The sequence below is a fragment of the Macaca nemestrina genome, chromosome X, assembly GCF_043159975.1.
Source record: "Macaca nemestrina isolate mMacNem1 chromosome X, mMacNem.hap1, whole genome shotgun sequence".
NCBI classification, from domain to species: domain Eukaryota; kingdom Metazoa; phylum Chordata; class Mammalia; order Primates; family Cercopithecidae; genus Macaca; species Macaca nemestrina.
The window spans coordinates 568,839-595,147 of record NC_092145.1 but is presented as its reverse complement, the minus strand read 5'-3'; the positions used below and the strand labels follow the sequence as shown (position 1 = coordinate 595,147).

At 37.1% G+C, this 26,309-nt stretch overlaps 1 protein-coding gene and 1 long non-coding RNA gene across 3 annotated transcripts in view; one reads left to right on the top strand and one right to left on the bottom strand.

Moving 5' to 3' along the window:
• Positions 1-26,309, bottom strand: part of LOC105468345 (chloride intracellular channel 2) — an 84,252-nt gene that overhangs the window by 34,096 nt on the left and 23,847 nt on the right. The window contains exon 2 of one of the 2 annotated variants that reach the window (XM_071088684.1): positions 9,800-10,813. The exons of the other annotated variant lie outside the window; for it this stretch is intronic. Coding sequence (XP_070944785.1) covers positions 9,800-9,856 — 57 coding nt within the window. The 5' untranslated portion in view covers positions 9,857-10,813. The remainder of the gene's footprint in view (positions 1-9,799; positions 10,814-26,309) is intronic. 2 annotated transcript variants of the gene reach the window in all.
• Positions 20,374-24,318, top strand: LOC139360764 (uncharacterized). The gene is made up of 2 exons (XR_011618236.1): positions 20,374-22,069; positions 22,744-24,318. It is a non-coding gene; the product is annotated as an uncharacterized lncRNA (long non-coding RNA).

The following is a 26,309-nucleotide window of genomic DNA, read 5'->3' as shown; positions in this document are numbered from 1 at the left end:
AAGTAACTCAGGAATGGAAAACCAAACATGGTATGTTCTCACTCATAATTGGGAGCTAAGCTATGAGGACGCAAAGGCATAAGAATGATACGATGGACTTTGAAGACTCAGAGAAAGGGGTGGGGGAGTGAGGGATAAAAGACTACACATTGGGTACAGTGTACACTGCTTGGGTGATGGGTGCACCAATATCTCTTAAGTCACTACTATATATCTTATTCACGTAACCAAACATCACCTATTCCCCAAAAACCCATTGAAAAATAAATAATTTTTTTTAAAAAAGAAACAAAATCATTGTGTTGTATACATTGAATATATACAATTTTTATTTGCCAATTAAATACTCTAAAATAAAAAAGGAAAAAAGAAAATGAGCAAATGACATGAACAGACATTGCACATACAGATGACAAATAAGCACATAAAATGTTCAATTTTATTAGCCTTTAGGGAAATGCAAATTTAAACAATAAAATGTCACTACACACCTTTCAAAATAGTTAAGATAAAAATAGTGACAACACAAAACGCTGGTGAGAATGCACAGAAATATTGCTGGGTTTAATGTAAAATAGTATGACCACACTGGAAAGCACTTTGGCAATTTCTTACAAATCTAAACATGCAGCTGCTACGCAACCAAACAACTAGACCCTTTGGCATTTATCTCAGAGAAATGAAAACTTATGTCCATAAAGAAACCTGTAAAAGAGGATTTATACAGCCTTGTTTGTAATAACCCCAAACTGGTGACAACCAAAATGTCCTTCAACAGCTGAATAATTAAGCCAATTGTGGCCTATCAGTATCATGGAGCAGTACTCAGCAATTAAAAGGACTGAACTGTTGATACACACAACAACTTGGATGAAGTTCCAGGGAATTATGCTGAGTGGGGAAAAAAAGACAACCCCAAAAGGTGATATACTGTATTATTCCATACACATAGCATTCTTGACATGATAAAATTATCAAAGCGGAAGAGATTAATGGTTGAGGGATTGGGTGAGACACAAGTGGATGTGGCTTTAAAAGGGCAACACGGATCTGTGTAGTGATGAAAATCTTCTGTATCTGACTGCATCAATGTCAATAATGTCCTGGTTTTCTTATCGTACTATAGTTTTACAAGATGTTATCATTAAGGGAAACTTGGTAAGGGGCACACAGAATCTCTCTGTATTATTTATTAAAATGGCAGGTGAATCTTCAACCATCTCAACATAACACCTTAATTTTAAAAAATTTTAGTCATAAGAAACAAGACACACATACACACAGAGAATATATTTAATGTCATAGAAATAAATTCATAATACATTGTTAAATAAAAATAGCTTACAAAACAATATATTAAAAGCAATGGCAAAAGGCGCAATTAATTTTGTACCAACCTAATATATGAAATAACCTCTTTTTGATGAATATATTTATCTATATGAGTGAAGAAATAGAGCATAAAAAGCTATACACATAAATGTTAAAGTGGGTGGTATCATGGATGATTTTTATTGATTTTATTTTCACTTAGCGATATTTTGTAATTTATGTAACTAAAATAAAATAAAGTCACTTAAAAAAAAAAAGAATGAGATCATGTCCTTTATAGGAACATGAATGGAGCTAGAAGCCATTATCCCTAGCAAATTAATGCAGCAACAGAAAACCAAATACCACACATTCTCACTTAAGTGGCAGCTAAAAGAAGAGAATACATGGACTCATAAAAGGAAACAGCAGACACTAGGGCCTATTGGAGGGCGGAGGGTGGAGGGTGGGAGGAAGGAACAGATCAGAAAAAAAATAAAACCTAATGGGTACTAGGCTTAATACCTGGGTGATGAAATAATTTGTACAACAAACCCCCATGACACAAGTTAACCTATATATCACATCTGCACATGTACCCCTGTACTTAAAAGTGGAAACAAAACCAAAATGGAAGACCATTTATCATGACCAAGTGCAATTTATTCCAGTGATGCAAGAATGGTTCAACATACACACATCAATTAATGAGACACATCAACAGAATGAAGAACAAAAACCTTATGATCATTTTAATTGTGCTGAAAAAGCATTTGATAATATTAAACATCCCTTTATGACAAAAAACCCTCAAAAACACGGGTATAGAAGGAACATACCTCAACAGAATAAAAGCCATATATGACAAACCCATAGCTAGTATTATACTGAATGGAGAAAAACTGAAAGCCTGTCCTCTAAGATCAGGAACATAACAAGGATGCCCAGTTTCACCACTATTATTCAACATAGTACTGGAAGTCCTAGCCAGAGCAAACAGACAAGATAAAGAAATAAAAAGGCATCCAAATTGGAAAGGAGGAAGTCAAATTTTCTTGTTTGCAGATGATATGACCTTATATTTGGAGAAACCTAAACACTCCAATGAAAACTCTTAAAGTTGATAAATTCAGTAAAGTTGCAGGTTACAAAATCAATGTACAAAAATCAGTGACATTTCTATATGCCAACAGTGAACAATCTGAAAAAAATCAAGAAAGTAATTCCATTTACAATAGCTACAAATGAAATAAAGTACCTAGTAATTAATAAAAGTACTAAAAGATTGCTACATGAAAACTATAAAACATTGATACAAGAAATTGAAAAAGACACACAAAAATGGAAAGATATTCTATATGAATTGGAAGAATAAATATAGTTGAAATGTCCATAGTACCCAAAGCAATCTATAGATTCAATGCAATCCCTATCAAAATGACAAAGACATTATTCACAGAAATTTTAAAAAATCCTAATATTTATATGGAACCAGGAAAGACCCAGAATAGCCAAAGCTATCTCCTAAGGAATACCTGACTTCAAATTATACTACAGAGCTATAGTAACCAAAATGGCATGGTCCTGGCATAAAAAAGACACATAGATCAGTGGAAAAGAATAGAGAACCCGGAGATAAGTCCATACATTTACAGTGAACTCATTTTCAGGAAAGGTGCCAAGAACATATACTGGGGAAAGGACAATCTCTTCAATAAATGGTGCTGGGAAAACTGGATATCCATATGCAAAAGAATGAAACTAGACCCCTATCTCTCACTATATACAAAAAATCAAATTCAAATGGATTAAAGACTTAAATCTAAAACTTGAAACTGTGAAACTACTAAAAGAAAACATTAGGGAAACTCTTCAAGACATCAGAGTGGGCAGAGATTTCTTGAATAATATGCCATAAATAGAGGCAAGCAAAGCAAAAATGGACAAATGGCATCACATCAAGTTAACAAGCTTCTGCACAGCAAAGGAATCAACAATATGAAAAGACGACCCACAGAATGGGAGAAAGTATTTGCAAACCACCTATCTGACAAGAGATTAAATAACCAGAATATATAACGAGCTCAAATAACTCTATAGGAAAAAATCTAATACTGTGTTTGACAAATGGGCAAAAGATGTGAATAGACATTCCTCAAAAGAAGATATACAAATGGTGAAGAGCCATATGAAAAGGTGCTCAATGTCATTGATAATCAGAGAAATTCGAATCAAAACTACAATGAGATATCAACTCAGCTCAGTTATTAGGTTGGTAAAAAAGTAATTGCAGTTTTGCCATCACTTTCAGTTGCAAAAACCGCAATTACTTTTGCACCAACCTAATAAAATGGCCTTTATCCAAAAGACAGGAAATAACAAATGCTGGTGAGGATATGGAGAAAAGGAAATCCTCATACACTGTTGGTGGGAATGTAAATTAGTACAACCACTATGGAGAACAGTTTGGAGGTTCCTCAAAAAAATAAAAATAGAGCTACCTTATGATCCAGCAATCCCACCTCTAGGTATCTACCTAAAAGAAAGGAAATCAGCATATCGTGGAGATCTCTGCACTCCCACATTCATTGCAGTACTATTCACAATAGCCAAGATTTGGAAGCAACCTAAATATCCCATCAACAGATGAATGGAGCCGGGTGCGGTGGCTCAAGCCTGTAATCCCAGCACTTTGGGAGGCTGAGACGGGCGGATCACGAGGTCAGGAGATCGAGACCATCCTGGCTAACATGGTGAAACCCCGTCTCTACTAAAAAATACAAAAAACTAGCCGGGCGTGGTGGCGGCGCCTGTAGTCCCAGCTACTCGGGAGGCTGAGGCAGGAGAATGGCGTGAACCTGGGAGGCGGAGCTTGCAGTGAGCTGAGATCCGGCCACTGCACTCCAGCCTAGGCGACAGAGCGAGACTCCGTCTCAAAAAAAAAAAAAAAAAAAGGATGAGTTTGCGTCCTTTGTAGGGACATGGATGCAGCTGGAAACCATCATTCTTAGCAAACTATCACAAGAACAGAAAACCAAACACCGCATGTTCTCACTCATAGGTGGGAACTGAACAATAAGATCACTTGGACTCAGGAAGGGGAACATCACACACAGGGGCCTATCATGGGGAGGGGGGAGGGGGGAGGGGGGAGGGGGGAGGGAGGAGGGATTGCATTGGGAGTTATACCTGATGTAAATGACGAGTTGATGGGTGCAGCACAGCAACATGGCACAAGTATACATATGTAACAAACCTGCACGTTATGCACATGTACCCTACAACTTAAAGTATAATAATAATAAATAAATTTAAAACAAACAAACAAACAAAAAAAAACAGATGAATGGATAAAGAAAATGTGGTGCATATACACAACAGAGTACTATTCGACCACAAAAAAGAATGAGATTTAGTCATTTGCGATAACATGGAAGGAACTGGACATCATATGTTACAGAAAATAAGCTAGGCACAGAAAGACACTCTTCACATGTTCTCACTTATTTGTGAGAGCTAAAAATGAAAACAATATAACTCAGAGAGAGAGAGAGTAGAAGGATGGCTACTAGAGGCTGGGAAGGGTAGTGAGGGGGTGTGTGTGGGGAAGTGAAGAGTGTTAATGGGTACAAAAAATAGCTAGGAAGGATGAATAACACCTAGTATTTACTAGCACAATAAGGTGACTGCAGTGAAAAATAATTTAATTGTACATTTAAAAATAACTAAAACAGTTTAATTGAATTGTTTGTAAACCAAAAGATAAATGCTTGAGGGGATGGATACCCCATTTACCTGATGTGATTATTACATGTTGTATGCCTGTATCAAAATATTCTGTGTAATCCATAAATATATATCATAAATATATATACCTACTGTGTACTCACAAAAATTAAAAATTAAAGTTAAAAACCAATTAAAATGGGGAAGAGATTTGAGCACGTTAAAAAGGAAGATATACAGATGATAAATAAGGACATGAAAAGATGCCCAATATCATTAGACATGTGGGAAAGGCAAATTAAAACCACAACGAGCTAACATGATAAACACATTAGAATAACTGAAATGAAAAAGAATGACCATACCAAGTGTGGACAGGAAAGTGGAGCAAGTGGAACTCTCACATAATGAAGTGAAGTGTAAAATGGTACAACTGCTTTTTAAAATATTTTGTCAAAGTTAAATATGTACCTATTATATGACCCAGCAATTCCAATCTTAGGTCTTTACCCAAGAGAAATGAAAGCATATGGCCATAGAAATATGTAAGTGAATACTTATAACAATATTCACAATAGCCCCAAACTGGAAACAACCCAAATGTCTTTCAATGGGTGAATGAATAAACACATTATGGTATATCCATACAATGGAATGCTTCAGTAATAAAAAGGAATGAGATATTGAAACACACAACAACATGGGTGCATCTTAAAATAATTATGCTGAGTGAAAGATAGCAGGCACAAAAGCATACATACCATATAATTTTATCTACAGAAAATTCTAGAAAATGTAAGGCTAACAGAAAGCAGATCAATGGTTGGCTGTGGTGGAGAGAGGTAAAGGGTAGGGTAGGGAAGACTGACTGCAAAGAGACACAAGGGAACTTTCTGAGGTGATGGACGTATTCTACATTTTGATTGGAATGGTGGTTATATGTGCATATACATTTGTCAAGTTATTGAACTGTACACTTAATGCATGCATTTTATTTTATGTAAATTTTTTTACCTTGATAAAATATATGAATATAGAGAAATTCAAAAAGAAGAACAAAAAACACCCCCAAATAAATGATATTATGCAGAGGTTGCAGACATTGCAGTGACAAAGGTAAGGATATGACTATGGGAAGAAGCACCTGAGAGATGATAAGGACTAAGATCCCTGGAGGAGGGAAAGTCAGGGATCTGAGGGGCTAGAGTGTTGGAAAAATCATCTGTGTAGATATTAAAATCACCAAGAATTATGATAAGAAAGACTAGAGAGAGTAGCCTATACAAGGAAATAAAAGGTACTTAATCTTACGGCTGCTCTGATCTATTATGCGTAGCATTATTAAGGTACAGAAACACTGGACAAAATTTCAATTTTTTGACAAAATTTTCTTTCCGTGATAGTGGATGTGACAAAGAAAATGATATTGTTGATCTTTGTGATGGCGGGGTGTGAAGAGGTATGGGAAGAGACAACCAACCTTAGCAGCTGCATTTGTTTTGTAATGGAAGTCAGACTAAGGATCCAATCAAAACTAGGTTTAGTGAGGGGAAACATGATTAAGGGTGGGAGGCAGGAAGAAGAATGGAGTCTGATAATAGACACAGCAGGAAGGGTGGATTGCCTTTGGCAAAAGGAGAATAAAACACTGAGGTGTGGGGGAAATGCAGTAAAGTTTTACAGGAAAACAGAAGATTTTTTTTTTTTCTGTTATGTTATGCTGATTTAAAGTGCCATCACATAAAATTTTAGGATATAAATTCACTAGCCTGATTGATGAATTACCGACCTCTTAATTATCTTCAGCTGGCAAAGACAGGCTGTGGCCATTCACCAAAACAATTTTTTTTCTCTTTGTGTTTGTGATCTAAGTTTTTAAACATGAAAAATAATAATGGCAATGATAGTTAACATTTATATAGTATTTACTACATTGCCAACTACTGTGCTTTATATACTTGTTTTATTTAATGCTTACAAATAGGATGATGCTATGAGGTAGGCTCTGTTATTACTCTTGTTTTACAGGTGAGGAAACTGAGGCTCAGAGAGGCTAATTTGCTCAAGTACAGTCGGCTAATCAAGAGTTGATGACATACATCCTCTTCTCACTTAGCAAATTCAGGACTAGGACTATATCCTCCATACACCATACTCTTAAACACTGCCTTCTCTCATTTAATAGTTTCGTCGAATTTTTATATTAATCAGTCTTTATGAGTATTTATAATAGCTATAAGATACTTTGAAATGGTCTGAACACTCAGAGAAGAGTATCATCTCTTCCCTCTTTCTCCCACACATTAAAAAAGTTTTTGACAAAATTATTACATTCAGAATTTTGGTCCAAATATTAGATTCCATAATTTTATGTACAAATATACTAAAACTTAATTTTAGAGTCTTTGGTACAGAATGCAAACATTCCATATAACAACAAACAACAAACCATTAAGATTATTTCATCCCTGCACTTAGAGAAAATAAAATGTGTGTTATCAAATCCTTTGTTCTTAGTTATTAGATAGAAACCTTGCTCAAATCATTCAGAGCTAAAAGACAATGTTTTTATTGACTACACAGAACACATAGATATTGTGGTATAAATACTTAATTGTGACAGGAGAATGCTTAATCTCTTGTAGTAATGCCTTTTAAAAATTACTCATTAGCACTTTTAGTCCTTCTCAACCCCTATTTCCCCTCCCGATATCTTCCATGAAACTTCTAGAGACCTGTGGAACACAGCTTAAAATAAAACAAAAACCTGGACCAGATGATATTTGAGGTTCTTCCAGAAAATCTGTAGTTTGTATCAATGTCATCAGATAAGCTTACATCTATCTAGAGCACTCCACCTGATAAAATTCTGGAATAGTTTACTAAAAAGTTCACACAACTGAAAACAATTGAATAATATTAGACATAGTTATTTTAAAGTATTGGAATTCTAACTCTGCTACTAACTAGCTATGTGACCTTGGGCAAAGTTACTTAGCTGCTCTTTGCTTTAATTTCTGTATTCATAAAAGAGGGTTAATAATAAACCACTTAGCACAGTGCCTACCATATAGTAAGTACTCAATAAATTATTGGTTACTTTGAAAGTTATTATTTAATTCAACATTTTCTCATCCATGTGTGACTTGCTAAAGTTTCCTGTCCAGATTACCACCCAAATATAAAAAGTCTATGAAGATAAACACATACATCAAAGCCAACAATTGATTTAAGGAGTCTAATTGAGTTGAATCAACAGTTCGTACAAAGGGAACACTTTAGTTACCCAGTGAAGAGACATTACTTCTGATTTGGAATTGGTAAATGTAAAAAGCTAGCTAGGAAATTACAGCTCATTTATATCCTATCTGAGCAGTTATATGTTTTGCTACAACCCAGAGATAGGAGAAGTCGCTCTTATGCCCGATAGTTTAGCAAACACTTAATCGCATTACCTAGCACTGCAGGAATTCAAGGGTCTTTCTCTCACAATTTTGAAAAGACAGGTTGGTGATGTCCTTAGTGTATATATGTGACAAACTGTTAAATAATCTAAATGGCTGTAAACACATACTTTTGCCAATAGGTATTTAACTTAACATTTGGTGAGTATATCTCATTTTATGTCTTTGTAAGCCATCAGGAAGTTGTATAGTTTTAGAGGCAAGTTGCTTAAACTTTATTGCCTTAGTTTACCTATCTAGAAATGATGAGAACAACATTATAATATTGTAATAACTAAAAGTTGTAATGAAGTAGTAATAACTACTACTATCACTACTACTACTGATGATGCTAGTAATATATAAGCACCGTTAATAACAACCTCTCTCCTAAGTTGTTAGGACTAAATTAGGTAACATATGTAAAGTGTTTAGAAAAGAGCCAGGCACAATATGAGTTTGTTATTGTTCTTATTATCCTGAATACTTCCAATAGTCAATGAAAATAAAGGGAAAAGCTAAACAGTTAATGCAAGCAAGGATTTAGTAACTAATTTTTACTGGGAATAACCCATATAAGTTTTTCTTCCTTGATGAGCTAATTTGGAAACACATGTTCCTTTCTCTTGATTTAGGGGTTTTCCAAAGTGCTTTTCTGAAAAGTTAAGACATGTTAAAAAAAAAAACCAAAAAACTCCATGGCAGACCAAAAAGAAGAAGCAGAGCATTCTAAAATGTCCCCCTCCTCACATAACAAGCACATAGACTCCTGGTTTTTTTCTCCCACAGTGTCCATGTGACCCTGCTGTGATGTTTGTCCATTGTAGAAGTTTAGAAAGTTCTGTCTGGGCTATGTGTGGGAATGGAGTTCTCAGGTCATTCTCCACCCTCCCTTCCACCCAGTCAGGCCTTTCAAAACCTATCTCATAAAACACAGATTCTGAGACTTGGAAAGCCCTTAAGGATCATCTTGTCATGCTCCTTCATTGTATAGATGGAGAAACAAAGGTCTGGAGAGAGGGAGGGATTTTTCTAAGGTTATATAGGAAGCCATTGCGAATATAAGTTAGTTGCTCACTACAAACCAGTCTAGTGCTTTTCCACCATATCACCTTGCCTTTTTCAGAAGAGTTCTCTTTTCCTGTTGTCATCTAAGAACAGTCACATACCCGGGCATTTTTCTAGAACTCAGAGTAGGAAAATAATCACAACATTTTTTCCTATCTCTAGCCCAAATGTGGGGAATTTTTAAAAACATTGGACTTCAGTGTCAAAAACTAATATATTCTACATGCAGTTATTATAGCTGGAAAACTTACCTTTACAAAAAGCTCAATCTCAGGGTCCACTTGAGTGCTGGGCCTCAGGCCTGACATCTTTGTCTTTACTGCCAGTTGTCAGCCTCCTGCCTCCTGTAGAGTCCACAATGCTTGTAGACTCTTTTCTCAATTTTATCCAAAGACTCAAGTAATGTTGGTGCTTTAAGAAGAGAGTCTAGTTTGTAGTGGACTGAGTCAGACCTGGAGCCAGTCTCTTCTCTCAAGAGGTGTGACGCAGAAAATTCTAGATGCTTAAGTGCAGCTCTTGAATTCGTTTTCCTTCTTCCTCCTGACCTAACATTTAAATCAAGGAGGAGCCAAAGGGCTGTGTATAAACTGGCTGGCTAGAAGGGTGGGGGTGTTTCCAGAGAGGCTTCAATGCCATGAGTCAGCATAGGAGAAACACATGCACACAAACACACACATGCAGTGCTAGCTTCTATATATCAAGCAGACCAGATGTTCTCTAGAGCCTCCCTTTGAGTCCTGGGCTCCATGCCCAGAAAAGGGCCTCTTATTGGTGTTCCTGTAACTTGAAAGCATTTCCAGGAAAAGGGCCAGAAATGACTTGGATTTTTATTATTGAAAAGGATGTTTATCCAATGATACTGTCTAAAAGAGGGTTAAAACATTGTACTTTATTAAATGTTTCCACCCCCAATTCTACTGCTCACACAGCCAGATTTCTGTTCTGGGTTGCAAATTTCACTTCTCTCTACAACCAGGGAATGTTCACTGGGGTGGTTGAGTCTGGGGGCTTGTTTAGCGTGCCCCACCTAGTTCTTTATTTCTTGGAAGCTTGGACTGGAACAGATCACTTCCTTGTTTTGGTGTCTGTTTCAGGAACCACCATTTGTTCTGTATTTCTGCTTGTCAACCCTGGGAACAGCAGCAAAACCAGTCAAATGGATCACTCTGTGTCTGCAATGTTTCTGACAGCTGTATCTGATGCCTCCAGGGTCTGGGAGTAGGACCCCGGGATCAACAAACCTCTTTGTTGGGAAGAGTCTCTTCCTGCTTGGAGCAAAACAGAACGCAGATCCATCAGTTGGGCACCACTGTGGTCCCCTTTCTATAACACTAAGCATCCCCCATGCTCATATGGGCTGTACATGCACCTGCCATTGCCCTGTGTAAAGATTTACAGGATAAGAAACCCTTGAAAGAACTCAGCCTGCTCCATACCTGTAGGTTCTAGGGAAGGAGTGACTGATATGTAGGTGAGCGTTCTTCTGGACGAGAGAAAGACCTCATGATTCCCCAAATGGTTTGAAAAGTGAGAAGAAAATTGTGCTGGACATCTACTGAGCCAACCTTAAGGGTGAGTTTTCTACTGGCTATTTGGCAGGACCTGATGTCTGCCTCGTTTAGCCATATTTTTACTCTATTCATCATACTCTGTTCGTTCACTCCAAAGGCAATCAATGAATGTCAGCTCTGTGCCAGGATGCTGATCCATTCACTGAGATTGGCAGCACGGGAGGACAGCCAGTTCGGGAGGACAACAGGAATTCAACTTTAAGCATACTCAGTCTGAGGCCTCCTCACCTTTCCCCACTCCCTATATCTAACCACTACAAAATCTTGTCACTTCTACATCTTGAATATTTAAAAAATCCATCCACTTCTCTTTGCCCCTATGGCCACTCCAGATTTCAAGCCAGCAACATTCTTTTTTAATTGATTTTAAAATTTTTATTTTAAAAGACCAAACGGTTGCTTGACCTTCGACTCTCATGAGAAAACCACAACCCTTACTGTCACCACCACCACCACCACCACAGCAACAACAACAAACAGCCTAATGACCTCTGTGTGATCCCTAATAAATTGGCAAAGTAAAGAGATGAATGTTCTCTTTTGTTTTCTTGATGCTGAATGTGTTTAAAAACATGTTTAGGATAATTAGCGTGCCCTAAAATTCATGTATTTAAAGTGATTTTATAAATTTATTGGGTGGTGCAACCATCACTACAATCTAATTTTAGAACACTTGCATCACGTCAGTGACATCTTCCTTGACCATTTGCAGTCAGTCTTCATTACCACTCCCAGCATCAGACAACCAGTAATCTACATTCTGTGCCTACGGATTTGCCTATTCTAGATATTTCATATAAATGTTGTGTTAGTCCATTTTTGCTTTGTTATAAAGAAATACTTGAGGCTGAGTAATTTATAGAGAAAAGAGGTTTAATTGGCTCATGATTCCGCAGGCTGTACAGAAAGCATGGTGCCAGCATCTGCTTCAGGCTAGAGCCTCAGGATGCTTCCAATCATGGCAGAAGGTAGAGTGGGAGCATGCATCTCACATGATGAAAGTGGGAGGAAGAGAGAAAGTGGTGGGGGGACATGCCACAGTCTTTTAAACAACCAGCTCTTGCATGAATTCAGAGGGAGAACTCACTCATTACTATGAGAGCGGCACCAAACCACCCATGAGGGACCTGCCCCAATGATGAAAACACCTCCCACCAGGGCCCTACGAAAACTTGCTTGCTCTTTGCTTTGTTTGCTTATAATAGTCATTCCAGCGGCTATGAAGTGGTATCCTACGGCGATTTTTTTTCCATTTTAAAAATGGATTTAGAGGGTACAAGTGCAGATTTCTTACATGCATATATTGCATCGTAGTGGAGTCTGGGCTTTTAGTGTACCATTCACCTGAATAGTGAACATTGCACCCAACAGGTAATTTTTCAACCCTTGTCAACTTCCCACCCTCCACCTTTTGTAGTCTCCAATGTCTATTATTCTATATGTCCATGTGTACCCATTGTTAAGCTCTCACTTACAAGTGAGAATACGTGATATTTGACTTTCTGTTTCTGAATTACTTTACTTAAGATAATGTACTCCAGTTCCACTCATGTTACTGTGGAACACATGACTTCATTATTTTTTATGGCTGCATAGTATTCCATGTATATGTAAAATGTAGATGGGTAGATGCCCAGTAGTGAGATTGCTGGATCAAATGGTAGTTCTATTTTTAGTTCTTTGCGAAATCTCCAGACTTTTTTCCATAAATGTTGTGATAATTTACATTCCCACTAACAGTGCATAAGCATTACTTTTTTCTCCACATCCTCACCAACATCTGTTGCTTTTTGATTTTTAAATAATAGCTATTCTGACTGGTGTAAGATAGTATTGTGTGGTTTTAATTTGCATTTCTCTGATAATTAGTGATATTGAGCATCTTTTACATGTTTGTTGGCCACTTGTATGTCTTTCAAAAAACACCCATTCATGGCCCTTTGCCTACTTTTTAATGGCGTTACTTGTTTTTTTGTTTTTTCTTTTTTTTCTTGTTGAGTTGTTGGAGTTTCTTGCAGATTCTGGATATTAGCCTTTGTTAGATACATAATTTGGAAATATTTTTTCTCATTAGGTAGGTTTACTCTGTTGATTGTTTCTTTTGCTGTGTGGAAGGTTTTTAGCTTAACTGAGTCCCATCTGTTTATTTTTGTTTGTGTTGCATTTGCTTTGGAGGACCTGGTCATAAATTCTTTGCCTAAGCCAGGCCAATGTCCAGAAGAATTTTTCCTACAGGAAAAATTTCTTACAGGATTTTACAGTTTCATGTCTAAAATATAAATCTTTAATCCATCTCGAGTTAATTCATGTATATGGTGAGAGATAGGGGTCCAGTTTCATTCTTCTGCATATGGCTAGCCCGTTTTCCTAGCACCATATATTGAATAGGGTATTCTTTCCCTATTGTTTAATTTCGTCGATGTTACAGAAGATCAGTTGTTAATAGGTACTTTATTTCTGGGTTCACTATTCTGTTCCATTGGTCTATATGTCTATTTTTATACCAATATCATGATGTTTTGGTTGCTATAGCCTTGTAGTATAATTCAAAGTCAGAATGTAATACTTCAAGCTTTGTTCTTTTTGCTTAGGATTGGTTTGGCTATTCAGTCTCTTCTTTGGGTTTCATATGAATTTTACGTTTTTTTAATTATGTGAAAAAATGTGTTGGTAATTTGATAGAGATTGCATTAAATCTGTAAATTGCTGTGAGCGGTGTGGTCATTTTAATAATATTGATTCTTTTGATCCATGAGCATGGGATGCTTTTTCATTTATTTGTGTCATACACAATCTTTTCATCAGTGTTTTGTAGTTCCTCTTGTAGAGATCTTTCACCTCCTCGATTAAATGTATTCCCAGGTGTTTTATTTTTTGTGGCTGTTGTAAATGGGTTCTTCATTTGGTTCTTAGCTTGAATGATATTGGTGTAGAGAAATGCTACTGTGCTTTGTACATTGATTTTGTGTCCTGAAACTTTACTGAAGTTCTTTATCAAGTCTAGGAGTCTTCTGGAAGGGTCTTTAGGAGTTTTATTGTACATTATTTGGGGTTTTCAACATAATGGGGTATTTTTTCTCCCTTATAATATGTATGCCTTTCACTTCTCTCTCTCTCTGCTTGCGTGTGTGTGTGTGTGTGTGTGTGTGTGTGTGTGCACGTGTTATTGCACTAGCTGGGACTTCCAGGACTAACAGTGAATAGTAGTGGCGAGAAAGGACATCCTTGACTTATTTTTGATTTTAGGGGAAAATTACTCAGTGGTTCACTGTAGGTTTTCCATGGATACCCTTTTTTAGAATAAGGAAATTTCCTTCTATTCCTAACATGTTGGGAATTTTATCATTAATTAATATTGAATTTTGTGGAATGCCTTTTCTGCACTTATTCATACGATCATCTGATGTTTCTTATTTAGTATGACAATATAATAAAATACATTGATTGATTTTTGAATGTTGAACCAACTTTGAATACCTGGGATAAACTCCACTTGATCTTGATGTATTATTATCTTTTTGATACATTGCTAGAGGTGATTGGCTAATATCTTAGTAAGAATATTTGTACCTATGTTTATGTGAGATATTGCTATTTAGTTTTTTTCTTGTAATATCTTTGTCTGAGTTTGGTATTAGGATGATGCTATCCTCATAATATGAGTGGGGTCATTTTCTCTCCTTAATTTTCTGAAAGAGACTGTAAAATTTGTATTACATCTTACTTAAATGTTGGATAGAATTCATGAGTGAAATTGTCTGGCCTGGAGTTCTCTTTTTTGAAAAGTTTTAAATTACAGATTCAGTTTCTTTAATAGATGTCGGGCTATTCAGATTATCTACTTTTCTTTGAATTAGTTTTTTTTTATCATGTGTGTTTAAGAAATTGGTTCATATAAGTTATCAAATATATAGGCATAGATTGATTGTAGTATTCCCCCTCTTATTCTTTTAGTGAGAACATTCAAAATCATCTCTTCTAGCTATTTTGAACTATACAGCGTATTATTGTTGACTATTGTCACCCTCCTCCTATCTAACTATAACTGTAACTTTGTACCCAATGACCAACCTCTTCCCATCTCTCCTTCCCTCCTCCCCTCCCCTGCCTCTGGTAACCACTGTTCTAATTTCTACCTCTATAACATCAGCTTTTAAATTTATATTTATTTTATTTTTTTATTTTTGTGGTTACATAATAGGTGTATATATTTATGGGTTACACGAGATGTTCTAATATAGGTATGCAGTATGTAATAATCACATCAGGGTAAATGGGGTATCCATCACCTCAAGCATTTATCTTTGTATTACAAACAACCAAATTATGCTCTTTTGGTTATTTTAGAAGTACGATTAAATTATTTTTTTACTGTAGTCTCCCTGTTGTGCTAGCAAATACTAGGCCTTATTCATTCTTTCTGTTTTTTGTACCCATTAACCTTCCCCATTTCCTCCCCACATTCCCACTAACCTTCCCAGCCTCCCTTCTACTCTCTATCTTCATTTCAATTACTTAATTTTTAGCTCACACAAATAAGTGAGAACATGCAAAGTTTGTCTTTCTGTGCCTGGCTTATTTCCCCTAATGTAATGTCCTACAGGCTTATCCATGTTGTCACACATGACAGGATCTCATTATTTTTTATGGCTGAATAGTACTCCATTGTGCATATGCACCACATTTTCTTTATCCATTCATCTGTTGATGGACACTTAGGTTGATTCCATATCTTGGCTATTGTGAATAGTGCTGCAATAAACATGGGTGTGTTAGTCAAGGTTCTCCAGAGAGACAGAACCGATAGGATGTATGAGAGAGGATTTATGAGGTGTAATTGGTTCAGCTGATTATAGAGGTGGAGAAGTCCCACAATAGGCAATCTTCAAGCTGGAGAACCGAAGAAGCTGGTAGCATGATTCACTCCAAGTCTGGAAGCCTCAGAACTAGGGAAGCTGACAGTACAGACCCCAGTCTGAGGCCAAAGGCCTAAGAGCCCACAGGAGACTGTTGATGCAAGTCCCAGAGTGCAAAAGTGGAAGAAACTGCAGTCTGATGCCCAAGGGCAGGAGGAGGAAAGGCATCTGGCTCCAGAAGGGAGATAGAATGAGCAGACACAGAGAGTTCTTCCTCTTCTGCCTATTTGTCCCAACCAGGCTCCCAGCTAATAGGACAGTGCCTGCCCACATTGAAAGTGGATCTTAAGTGTTGCAGTCTACTGTCTCACACACCAAGCTCCCCTGGAAGCACCCTCACAGACACACCCAGGGAACAATGCTTCAACAGCCATGTTGGCATCCCTCAGTCCAGTCAAGCTGACCCGTAAACTGAACCATCACAATGAGAGTGCAGGTATCTCTCCAACATACTGATTTCATTTCCTTTTAATATACCCAGTAGTGAGTGCTTTGGATCATATGCTAGTTCTATTTTTAGTTTTTTGAGGAACCTCAGTACTGTTGTCCATATTGCCTATACTAGTTTACTTTCCCATCAACAATGTATAAGGTTTCCCCTTCTACACATCTTCACCAACATTTGTTGTTTCTTTAACATAAAGAGTATAAAATCACTTTATTGGAAAGTTTAATCGGTCACAAATGAACAGCATTTTTGAGCACTAAACAGAGGATTAAAATTATTTCCAAACACTAGAGAAAATTATTGAAAATTCTAATGTTTTAGGCTTAAAGTATCATTACCTTCATGAAAGCAAAAATCCTATAGATGATATTTTCTAATATATATATATATATTCTAAGTACTATGAAATTATAATAGAAATCATCAATTAAAGTGTAACGAATAAGTAATATCTAACCACGGGCAAATTTATTTTAAGATCACTTTATTATATTTTATTTTATTGAATTTTAATTTAAAAATTTTTAATTATTATGGGTAAATAATAGTTGCATATATTTATGGAGTGCATGTGATGTTTTGATACAGGCATACAATATGTAATGATCAAATCAGGATAATTGGGGTATCTATCATTTCAAGCCTTTATTATTTCTTTGTGTTGGGAACACTCCAATTCTACTCTCTTAGTTATTTTTAAATATACAATAAGTTATTGTTAACTATAGTTGCCCTATTGTGCTGCCAAATACTAGATCTTATTCATTCTCTCTGTGTTTGTACATATTAGCCATCCTGACTTTCAGCCTATTTTTTGTCTTTTTAATGATAGCCTTTGTAACTGGGGTGAGGTGATATTGTGGTTTTGATTTGCATTTCCCTAACAATTAGTGATACGGAGCGTTTAAAAATATACCCATTTGCCATTTGTCTGCCTTCTTTTGAGAAATGTCTATTCAGAACTTTTGTCCATTTTTAAGGGATTATGTCTTTTTTGGTTATTGAGTTTGAGCTCCTTATATATTCTGGGCATTAATCTCTTGTAGATGCATAGTTTGCAAACATTTTCTCACATTCTGCGAGTTACCTCTTCACTCCATTGATTGATTGTTTCTTAGAAATTTTCAAATTACAATACACTGTTATTAACTATAGTCACCATGTTGAAAAATAGATCACTTGAACTTATTCCTCTGATCTAAAATTATGTATCCTTTGAGCAGCATATCCCCAACCACTACTCCACAACCCACCAGCCTCTGGTACCCACCATTCTGCTCTCTATTTCTATGATATCAACTTTTTTTTTCATTACACATATGAGTGAGATCATGCAGTACTGATATTTCTGTGCCTGGCTTATTTTCACTTAATGTTCTCCAGGTTCATCCATGTTGTCACAAATGACAGGACTTTCTTCTTTTTCAAGGATGAATAGTATTCCACTTTTTATACATACCACATTTTCTGTATATACTCTCCCATGTATTCTGCCTAGATTGATTTTATATCTTGGCTACTGTGAATATTTCTGCAAAGAACGTGGAAGATATCTCTCAGACATACTGATTTCATTTCCTTTGGGTATACACCCAGTGGTGAGATTGCCGGATGATGTAGTAGTTCTGCTTTTAGTTTTTTTTTTTTTAGAAACCTCCATATTGTTTTCCATAATGGCTGTACTAATTCACATTCCCACCAACAGTGTGCAAGGGTTCACTTATCTCCACATCCTCATCAACATTGTTATCTTTTGTCCTTTTAATAATAGCCATCCTAAGGAGTATGAGGTGATATCTCGTGGTGGTTTTAATTTGAATTTATCTGATTATTAGTGATGTTGAGCACTTTTTCATATACCTGTTGGCCATTTGTATGTCTTCTTTTGAGAAATGTCGATCCAGATCCTTTTCCCATTTTTAAATCACGTTATTTGTTTTCTTACTATTGAGTTGTTTGAGTTCCTCAAATATTTTAGATATTAACCCCTTATCAGACGTATAGTTTGCAAATACTTTCTCCCATTCTGCAGGTTGTCTCTTCATTCTTTTGTTTCCTTTGCTGTGCCAGAAGCTTTTCAGTTTGATGTAATTTCATTTACCTATTTTTTCTTCCGTTGCTTATACTTTTGGATCATATCCAAAAAGTAATTGTATAGACGAATATCATAGAGTTATACCATATGTTTTCTTCTAGTAGATTTATGGTGTCAGGTCTTACATGTAAGTGTTTAATCCATTTTTAGTTGATTTTTGTATATGTTGTAATAAAAGGGTCTAATTTCATTCTTCTGCATGCGGACATCCAGTTTTCCCAGCACTGTTTATTGAATGTATAAGAGTTCTTTTCTCTCCACATACTTGCCAACATCTGTTATTTTTGGTCTTTGTAATAACAGCCATTCTCCAATGGCCATATTCCCATACTGTGGGTTGTTTCTTCACTCTGTTGAGTGTTTCCCTTGCCTCACAGAAACTCTTTAGTTTAATCTAGTCTCATTTATCTATTTTTGGGTTTTGTTTCCTGTGCTTTTGGGGTCTTAGCAATAAAATCTTTTCCCAGAGCATTATCCTGGAGAGTCATCCCGAGGTTTTCTTCTAGCATTTTTATAATTTCTATAGCTCCTCCAAGATCACACGTCTGAACTGAGATTGTAATGGTGATCTATCTGAAAGCCCATTTATCTACCTATCTGAAAGCCCATCAGCTGTCACTTACACCACAATACACAAATCCATCAAATGCATTGTCCACTCAATTATGGAGCTGTCTTGGGAAATACTTGTCTGTCAGCTAAGAAGAAGGATAACCTTGTTAAATCTTCCTAGCTTTTCTTGTCAGATAAATGCCTGCTTTATTTGCTTGCCCCTGCTCCCAGGTCTCTCTTGCTTCATATCAAAGCAGGAAAGAAAGGAAAAAACTGCACAATAATATGATGGCATCACTTTGTGCCAAAGTCCAGAAATAGTCTTATTCTAATCCAGAGAATATTGCACAACCATTTTGCTTATGTGTAATAGACTTTTCCTGATACTTTCTCTGTTGGCTTTAGAAAACACCGCCATCTAATATAAACAGTGAATAACAAATTCCATGTAAACTTGGACAAATCACAGGGCCTTATCATTATTTTCCTTATCTATAAAGTAAGATAATAACAGCTGTACTACTTACCACACGGGGTTATCATACAGAGGGTCAATGAGATACTGTATATGGAAACATTTCTAAACTGTAAATCTCAATTTGAAGTCAAAAGATTACAAGTGTTATCTGTAAAAATGTTGCTCTCATGAACAAGCGTACACAGGAATTACGATCATTTTTCTGTTCTCTGGCATAAATAATGAGTTAAAGAATTAAGGAGACCAGATTTCAAAACCTCTCTGCTACTTATAAACTTTGTGGCAGGTGTCTAAGTTTCAGTTGCCTTAAATGTAAAAGGTGGTTAATAACACTTTTCCTTCTGGGATGATGAAATAAGTAAATTTAAAAAATATTTTTGCAAATGCCTAACCCAGCACTAGAAGTTTCTGGAAATGACAATGGGTGGTGAAGACTGTGCGTCCTCACTCCATTCTCCCTCCAGGCATGGCTCCTTGAAGCCTGGGAGGATGGACTATTATATTCTTTTTCTTTTTCTTTCTATTTTTTTTTTTTTTCCTTTGAGACAGAGTCTCATTCTGTTGCCCAGGCTGGAGTGCAGTGGCACAATCTTGGCTCACTGCAGCCTCCGCCGCCCGGGTTCAAGTGATTCTCCTGCCTCAGTCTCCCAAGTAGCTGGGACTACAGACTACAGGCGTGTGCCACCGCGCCTGGCTAATGTTTTTTTTTTTTTTTTTTTTTTTTTTTGTTGTTGTTGTTGTTTTTTTTTTTTTTTTTTTTTTTTTTTTTTTTTGTATTTTTAGTAGCGATGGGGTTTCGCCATGTTGGCCAGGCTGGTCTTGAACTCCTGACCTCAGGTGATCTGCCCACTTCGGCCTCCCAAAGTACTGGGATTACAGGCATGAGCCATCACACCTGGCCTATTTTTTCATTTGATTCTTGCAGTAGCCCTGTGAGATCAGCTAGGCAGATGTTATTATGCTCATTTTATATGCAACAAAACTAAGAATATTGGCTCTGATTGTGCCATGTACTATATAACACTAAGGAATATTGCCTGAGATGTCCAAAAATGACACCACTGGATGTTAATTTATCTTTGGAAAGAATATATTTGGCAGTATCTAGTAAATCTGAGCACACACATACCTTATGATCCATAAGTTCCATTCTTAAGTTTATTTCAAACAGGAGTGAATATATTTGTTCACCAAAGACATGTAATAGAATGTTCATAACAGCACTGTTTGTAGTAGTTCCAAACTGGAAATTACTCATATGTCCATCAACGGTAGAATGGATAAATAAATTGTGGTGTGATCACGCAATCAACTTCTGTATAGCACCAATAAACTACTGCTAAACAATGATGAAACTCCTAAACATAATATTAAATGAAAAAGCAGCCAGACACAAATGAATACATATTGTGATTGCATTTATATAAAGTTTTATATAAACAGGCAAAACTAATCTTTGGTGATAGAAGTCAGGATGGTAGTTACCCTTGGGTTGGGGGAGTGGCGTTACTGGAAAGGAGCATAAGGAAGGGTTCTGGGGTTCTGGTAATGATCTGTTTATTGACCTGGGTGCTAGTGATATGGATGCGATTACATCATGAAAATGCATCAAGCTTACGATTTGTGTACTTTCCCGTAATGTATAGTATACTTCAGTAAAAAGTTAATTTGCCTTAGGCAAAACAGAAACCCATTATCTTAGGCAAGGTTTTTCAGTGGCTTCCCATGGTACTCAGAATAAAATCCAAAGTCCTTACCATGGCCTGCATGGCAATATATACATGATCTAGCCCCTGGCTACCTCCTCCACATGTAGCCGGTGCGCCTATAAATGTTAGGGTTGAATGAATGATTGAAGATCCCTGGGTGAACGGTCCACTAGGCTATAGCTGGGATTCCTCCCACAAAGGGAGACACCTGAGAAGTTGTAAGTCATCCTGTTAAAAGGAAAGCTTTGTTAGTATAACCTCTCTTGTCCACCCCACCTCAGTTTGGTGAGGAGAAAGCTCAGAGCTTTCCCCAGTGCTTCCATGAACTTTGGCCAGTAAAGACTTAAAATATCATATCATAAGATGAGAGAAACCAGTTGGAACTTAACTTCTATCCCGTATCCTTCGATTATTCAAAGAAAAACAAAATACGGTCAACAGGCAGTGGAACTCCTCACTCCAATGTGATATTCCTGAGAGAATATTGACTTATTGTCACTTCGTCTCTGGGACAAGTATTGAACATAGGGGAAGCCTTATATAAAATTGTTCAATAAACAAAAGATGTCTTTAACATGTGTTTGAGATCTTTCTTCTCATGATTCCATGTTAGGTACAACAACTATGACCGGGCTGTCATCAATACCGTTCCTTATGATGTCGTCCATCGCTGGTATACAGCACACCGGACTCTAACGATAGAGTTGAGGAGACCCGAGAATGAGTTTTGGGTTAAACTAAAGCCTGGCAGGGTGGGTCCTAATCTCTAAAGATGTCAAGCAAGCTTGTAATAATGAAGCAGTGAAGAACGGGTACTTACTTAATATGTGAGTCACAATGTTGCAAAGGAAAAAGAGAAAAGAGTCCTTGGTGTTGGTCATGGTCCTGCGGCTCACTCACTGAATGCCCTGGAAGCAAGCCTCATCCCATCTCTAAGGCATCAGTAACTCTATTTGTATGGTGAGGGGGTTTAACTGGATGACCCCCAAGGGTCCTTCCAGCTTCATGATTCCATAGTTTTTATTTTGGTATTTCCTCTGGATGAAAAATACCTTCAGCTTAGCAAAAAATGTCATGAGATAATTTAACCCTTTGAGAAAGGGTAGAATAAGAATTAAAGAAAAAGAAAGAAACCAATTATCTGATTTGCTTTGATAAGAGAACAATTACTTGAGAAACAGAAGCTCTTCCACTGCAGGGCCTATTACCTACTGTTGCCTCTGTAACTTCCATTTAGCCTACTACAGGGCTATACACATCTTAGTTTCCAAACGTTTGTTTAATTTCAAAAGAAAAATACCTCATTTAATGTAACCAGAGAACAACCTAAAGCTTGTCTTTTAAATGATCTCTTCTGACTTAGGGTTCCTTTGGTCTGTCCTCCTTCTGATAGTGTTTTCTCTTTTTTTTTTTTGCCCATTCACAGGTCCTATTTATAGACAACTGGCGTGTCCTACATGGCAGGGAATGCTTCACTGGCTACCGCCAACTCTGTGGCTGCTATTTAACAAGGGATGACGTATTAAACACTGCTCGCCTCTTGGGGCTTCAGGCTTAAAATTGACAGCATTGGGATTATGAATACACCTGGCACCCCGGCTACCAGAATTTCATATGCGCAGAATAATATTTAATATTGTGTCAAACTCTACTTCAGATTGTCTCCTTATCCCATCCCACAAAACAGAAGCTGTCCCTTTCTCTAGCAGGGGAGACTTGTTAGAGAGGGGGGACTCTGAGCTATCTAATGTCAGACTTCTAGTGGGGAAGCTCTCTTCCTCATGTTATAACATGGATCCACTTGTTTTATTTAAACCTTTTAATATAATTTTGGTCAATCTCCTTCAGAAATATAATCTCCATATTGATAGGAAAGCAATAATTGCCATGAGGTAGTGATTTTTTTTTCCCCAAGTAGATCAGTTAGAAAGAAATGCATTCTAGAAATAACAAAAATCCTGATAAAGCAACAATTTGCAAAATTTTTGGTCTTAGGACACCTTAACACTCTTAAAAGTTATTGAAGGCCCCAAGGAGTTCTTGGGTGTGGGTTCTATCTATTGATACTAATTGTTTTAGGTATTAAGACTGGGAAATATTTAAAACTCAAGAACGCAGAAGCACACATCCCTCAGCTATCAGAGAGATGACATAACCATATGTCATGTAGCCTCTGGAAAAGTCCTCTGTCTCCTCACGAGATAATGAGAGGGGGAGAAAAAGCTACTATTGTCTTTGTAACTTCCGCTTAGCCTACTACAGGGCTATGCACATCTGGGTTTCCAAAAGTCTGCTTAATTTCAAAAGAAAAATGCTTAATTGAATGTAACTCATCTTGGTGTTATTATACAAAATAATTTTTAATCTGCAGACCCACTAAAAAGGCCTCAGGGACTCCTCCAGGGGTCTTCAGACCATATTTTGAGAACCCATGGGCTAGCGACTACCTTGAGACAGTCCTTTACATAGGCCTGGGGATTAAAGGGTTTAACTGAAACCCTAGATTTTTCTCTATAGCCTAATAGAACTCCAAACATTATAAGAATTGCTGGTAGCATAAGCTCAGGGATAAGGTGGGAATTGAGTTCAAATATAGTGTTTTATCTTCGATACAAATCATCTCTATAGGAGTTAAATTAGGAAGTCACAACAGCTCCTGTTGAACAAACTCATCAGTGTGGTAATCCTATGAGGGATAATTGCAGAAAGGTTGTAGAGACTTGTGAGGTTCCATATGATAATTCTTTACACACACACACACACACCACCACCACCACCACCACCACCAAGAGAAGTACACAGGGCTATCCTGTAATATTATTCAGGGAAATCAGCATGATAGATGCCGTGCCTCCAGAGAGTTCTCTGGAGATTACTACCCAAATGTGTATTTTGGCAATTTGGTGGTATTTAGGATGTAATATGTTTTCCTCCATTTCTGCTAATTTTTTTCTTTCTCTCTCTGTCTCTCTCATAAAATACTATACATGTTAATTACCAAGATTTGAATGAGTCAAATTTAGTAGCTTGCTGCTTTTATTTTTTAAATAGCTTCTTTTATGTATGGGGGGAGGGCAGGTTATGAAGCTTCTTTTCCCTCAGCTTTCATTGAAAGTGAAGCTGTACAATAACCACATTGACCACTGTAGAATGATGAAAGAGAATATAGGCTAGGATGCACACAAGAGGGGGGAAAAGGCATTATTAGTGAAGACAGGAGTTACAAAGCAAAGCAAAGTCAGTATTCAGATAGAGAATAGAGCCTAATCTGATGTTTGCAGGGAGTTCCTAGATCACATTTGGCAATTTACACATTATTTTATTGATACATCCAGTGCTCCAAAATGTGTTCCCAAAATATTTTGGCATTTTATTTGTACTATATAGGAATCTTTAGGGGAGTCCATGAAATTTGTTTTCCTCATAGGTCAAAGGACTGATAATTAACTTTGGTTCTTAAGGAGTATGCCCTTTAGCAAGAAGAACAGCAATAACATTTTACCCTGAAGTTTTTTCTCTATACCTACTATTATGCACTCCTAAAATATGTCATCATTAGTCTTCATGAGGATGTTTACCATTTTTGAAGTTTTGCGTAAATTAGCCTTGAAGATTACACTATAACTGAGGTCAGCATTGGTTTACGGCCAGCAAAGGACATGATCATGGCCCTGGAGAGATGAGGACACAAAACAAATCAATTTCCCCACTTACTGAAGGACTCCCCTTACCTTCTGTCTCTCCTGACACCTTGACTCGTTAATTATTTTACCCTCCTTTTTGGAAATTTGCAACCAATCCTTCTCAACAATGTACTCCCTTTGGTACATTGAAGAAAAAGAGAAGGGAATTATTTGAGTCCTGATCCTGATGCATTGAAAACTTCCTATGTGAGATGTTTCTTTTTTTTTACATCTCTTCCAGGTGTCCCTGAGTATATAAGCATGGGTCTATGTCTACCAAGCTCACTGTAGAGTCACTTTTACCTTTTGCTATGGTGGAATGGGATCTGTAGGGTCAGGAACACAGCACCTAACACAGTGCCTTATGGACAGTAGTATTATAATACAGATGTATTGAAAGAATAAATGAATGAGTCCTTTTCAAACAAATTCACCAGAAGTTACCACATTCTCTGTATGTATGTCCTTTTTTGTTTGGCATTTAGCTGACACTGACTTTTGTTCGCTTTCATCTAGAGTGACCAACCATCCTCTTGTGCCCAGAACTACAGGATTTTCCATTTTAAAACTAGGAGAGTCCCACACGAACCAGGACTGTTGGTCAGTCACCGTACCTTCTTGCTGCTAGCTATGTAGTTTTCTTTGGTTTTCATCACTGGTTCCCATTTCTTTGAAAGTGTTTGTAGGTCACAGACTGTGTAGTCCATGATGAAAAGAACAAAAGATGTACGAATTATGGTGTGTTGTGGTGATTCCCAAAGTAGGGTCCCCAGACCACCAGCAGCGGCATCATTTGAGAACTTCTTAGAAATGCACATTTTCAAGGCCCACCCCATGCCTACTAAGTAAGAAACTCTGGGCAGGGGTACCAGCAGTTTGTTTTAGCAAGTCCTCTGCAGGATTCTAACACATGACAAAGTTTGAGAACTACTGACAGGAAGAGTCCTGCTGCTGAGTTCTAGGCCCAGTTCTGGCACTGGCTCACTAAATGACTTGAGGCATGTACCTCTCCTATTTTGAACTTCAATTTTCTCTTCTGCGAAATGAAAGCCTTGGACTAGGCAGCATCCAAAGGCTCTGTCACTCTGTAATTGTGCGACTTTGGTAACTTTGTTTGACTTCTCATTGCTTAAGTGTTCTCATATGGGTATGGTAAGGAAAATATCTACCTCACAGGATTTTCTAACAATTTTGTGATTATTAAGTAAGATGACTGATGACTAATAATGACAGCCAACTCCTGCACAGTGCTTTGTATATCCTGGACTGTTCTAAGTGCTTTTAATCCCTGCGACAATCCCATCTCCAT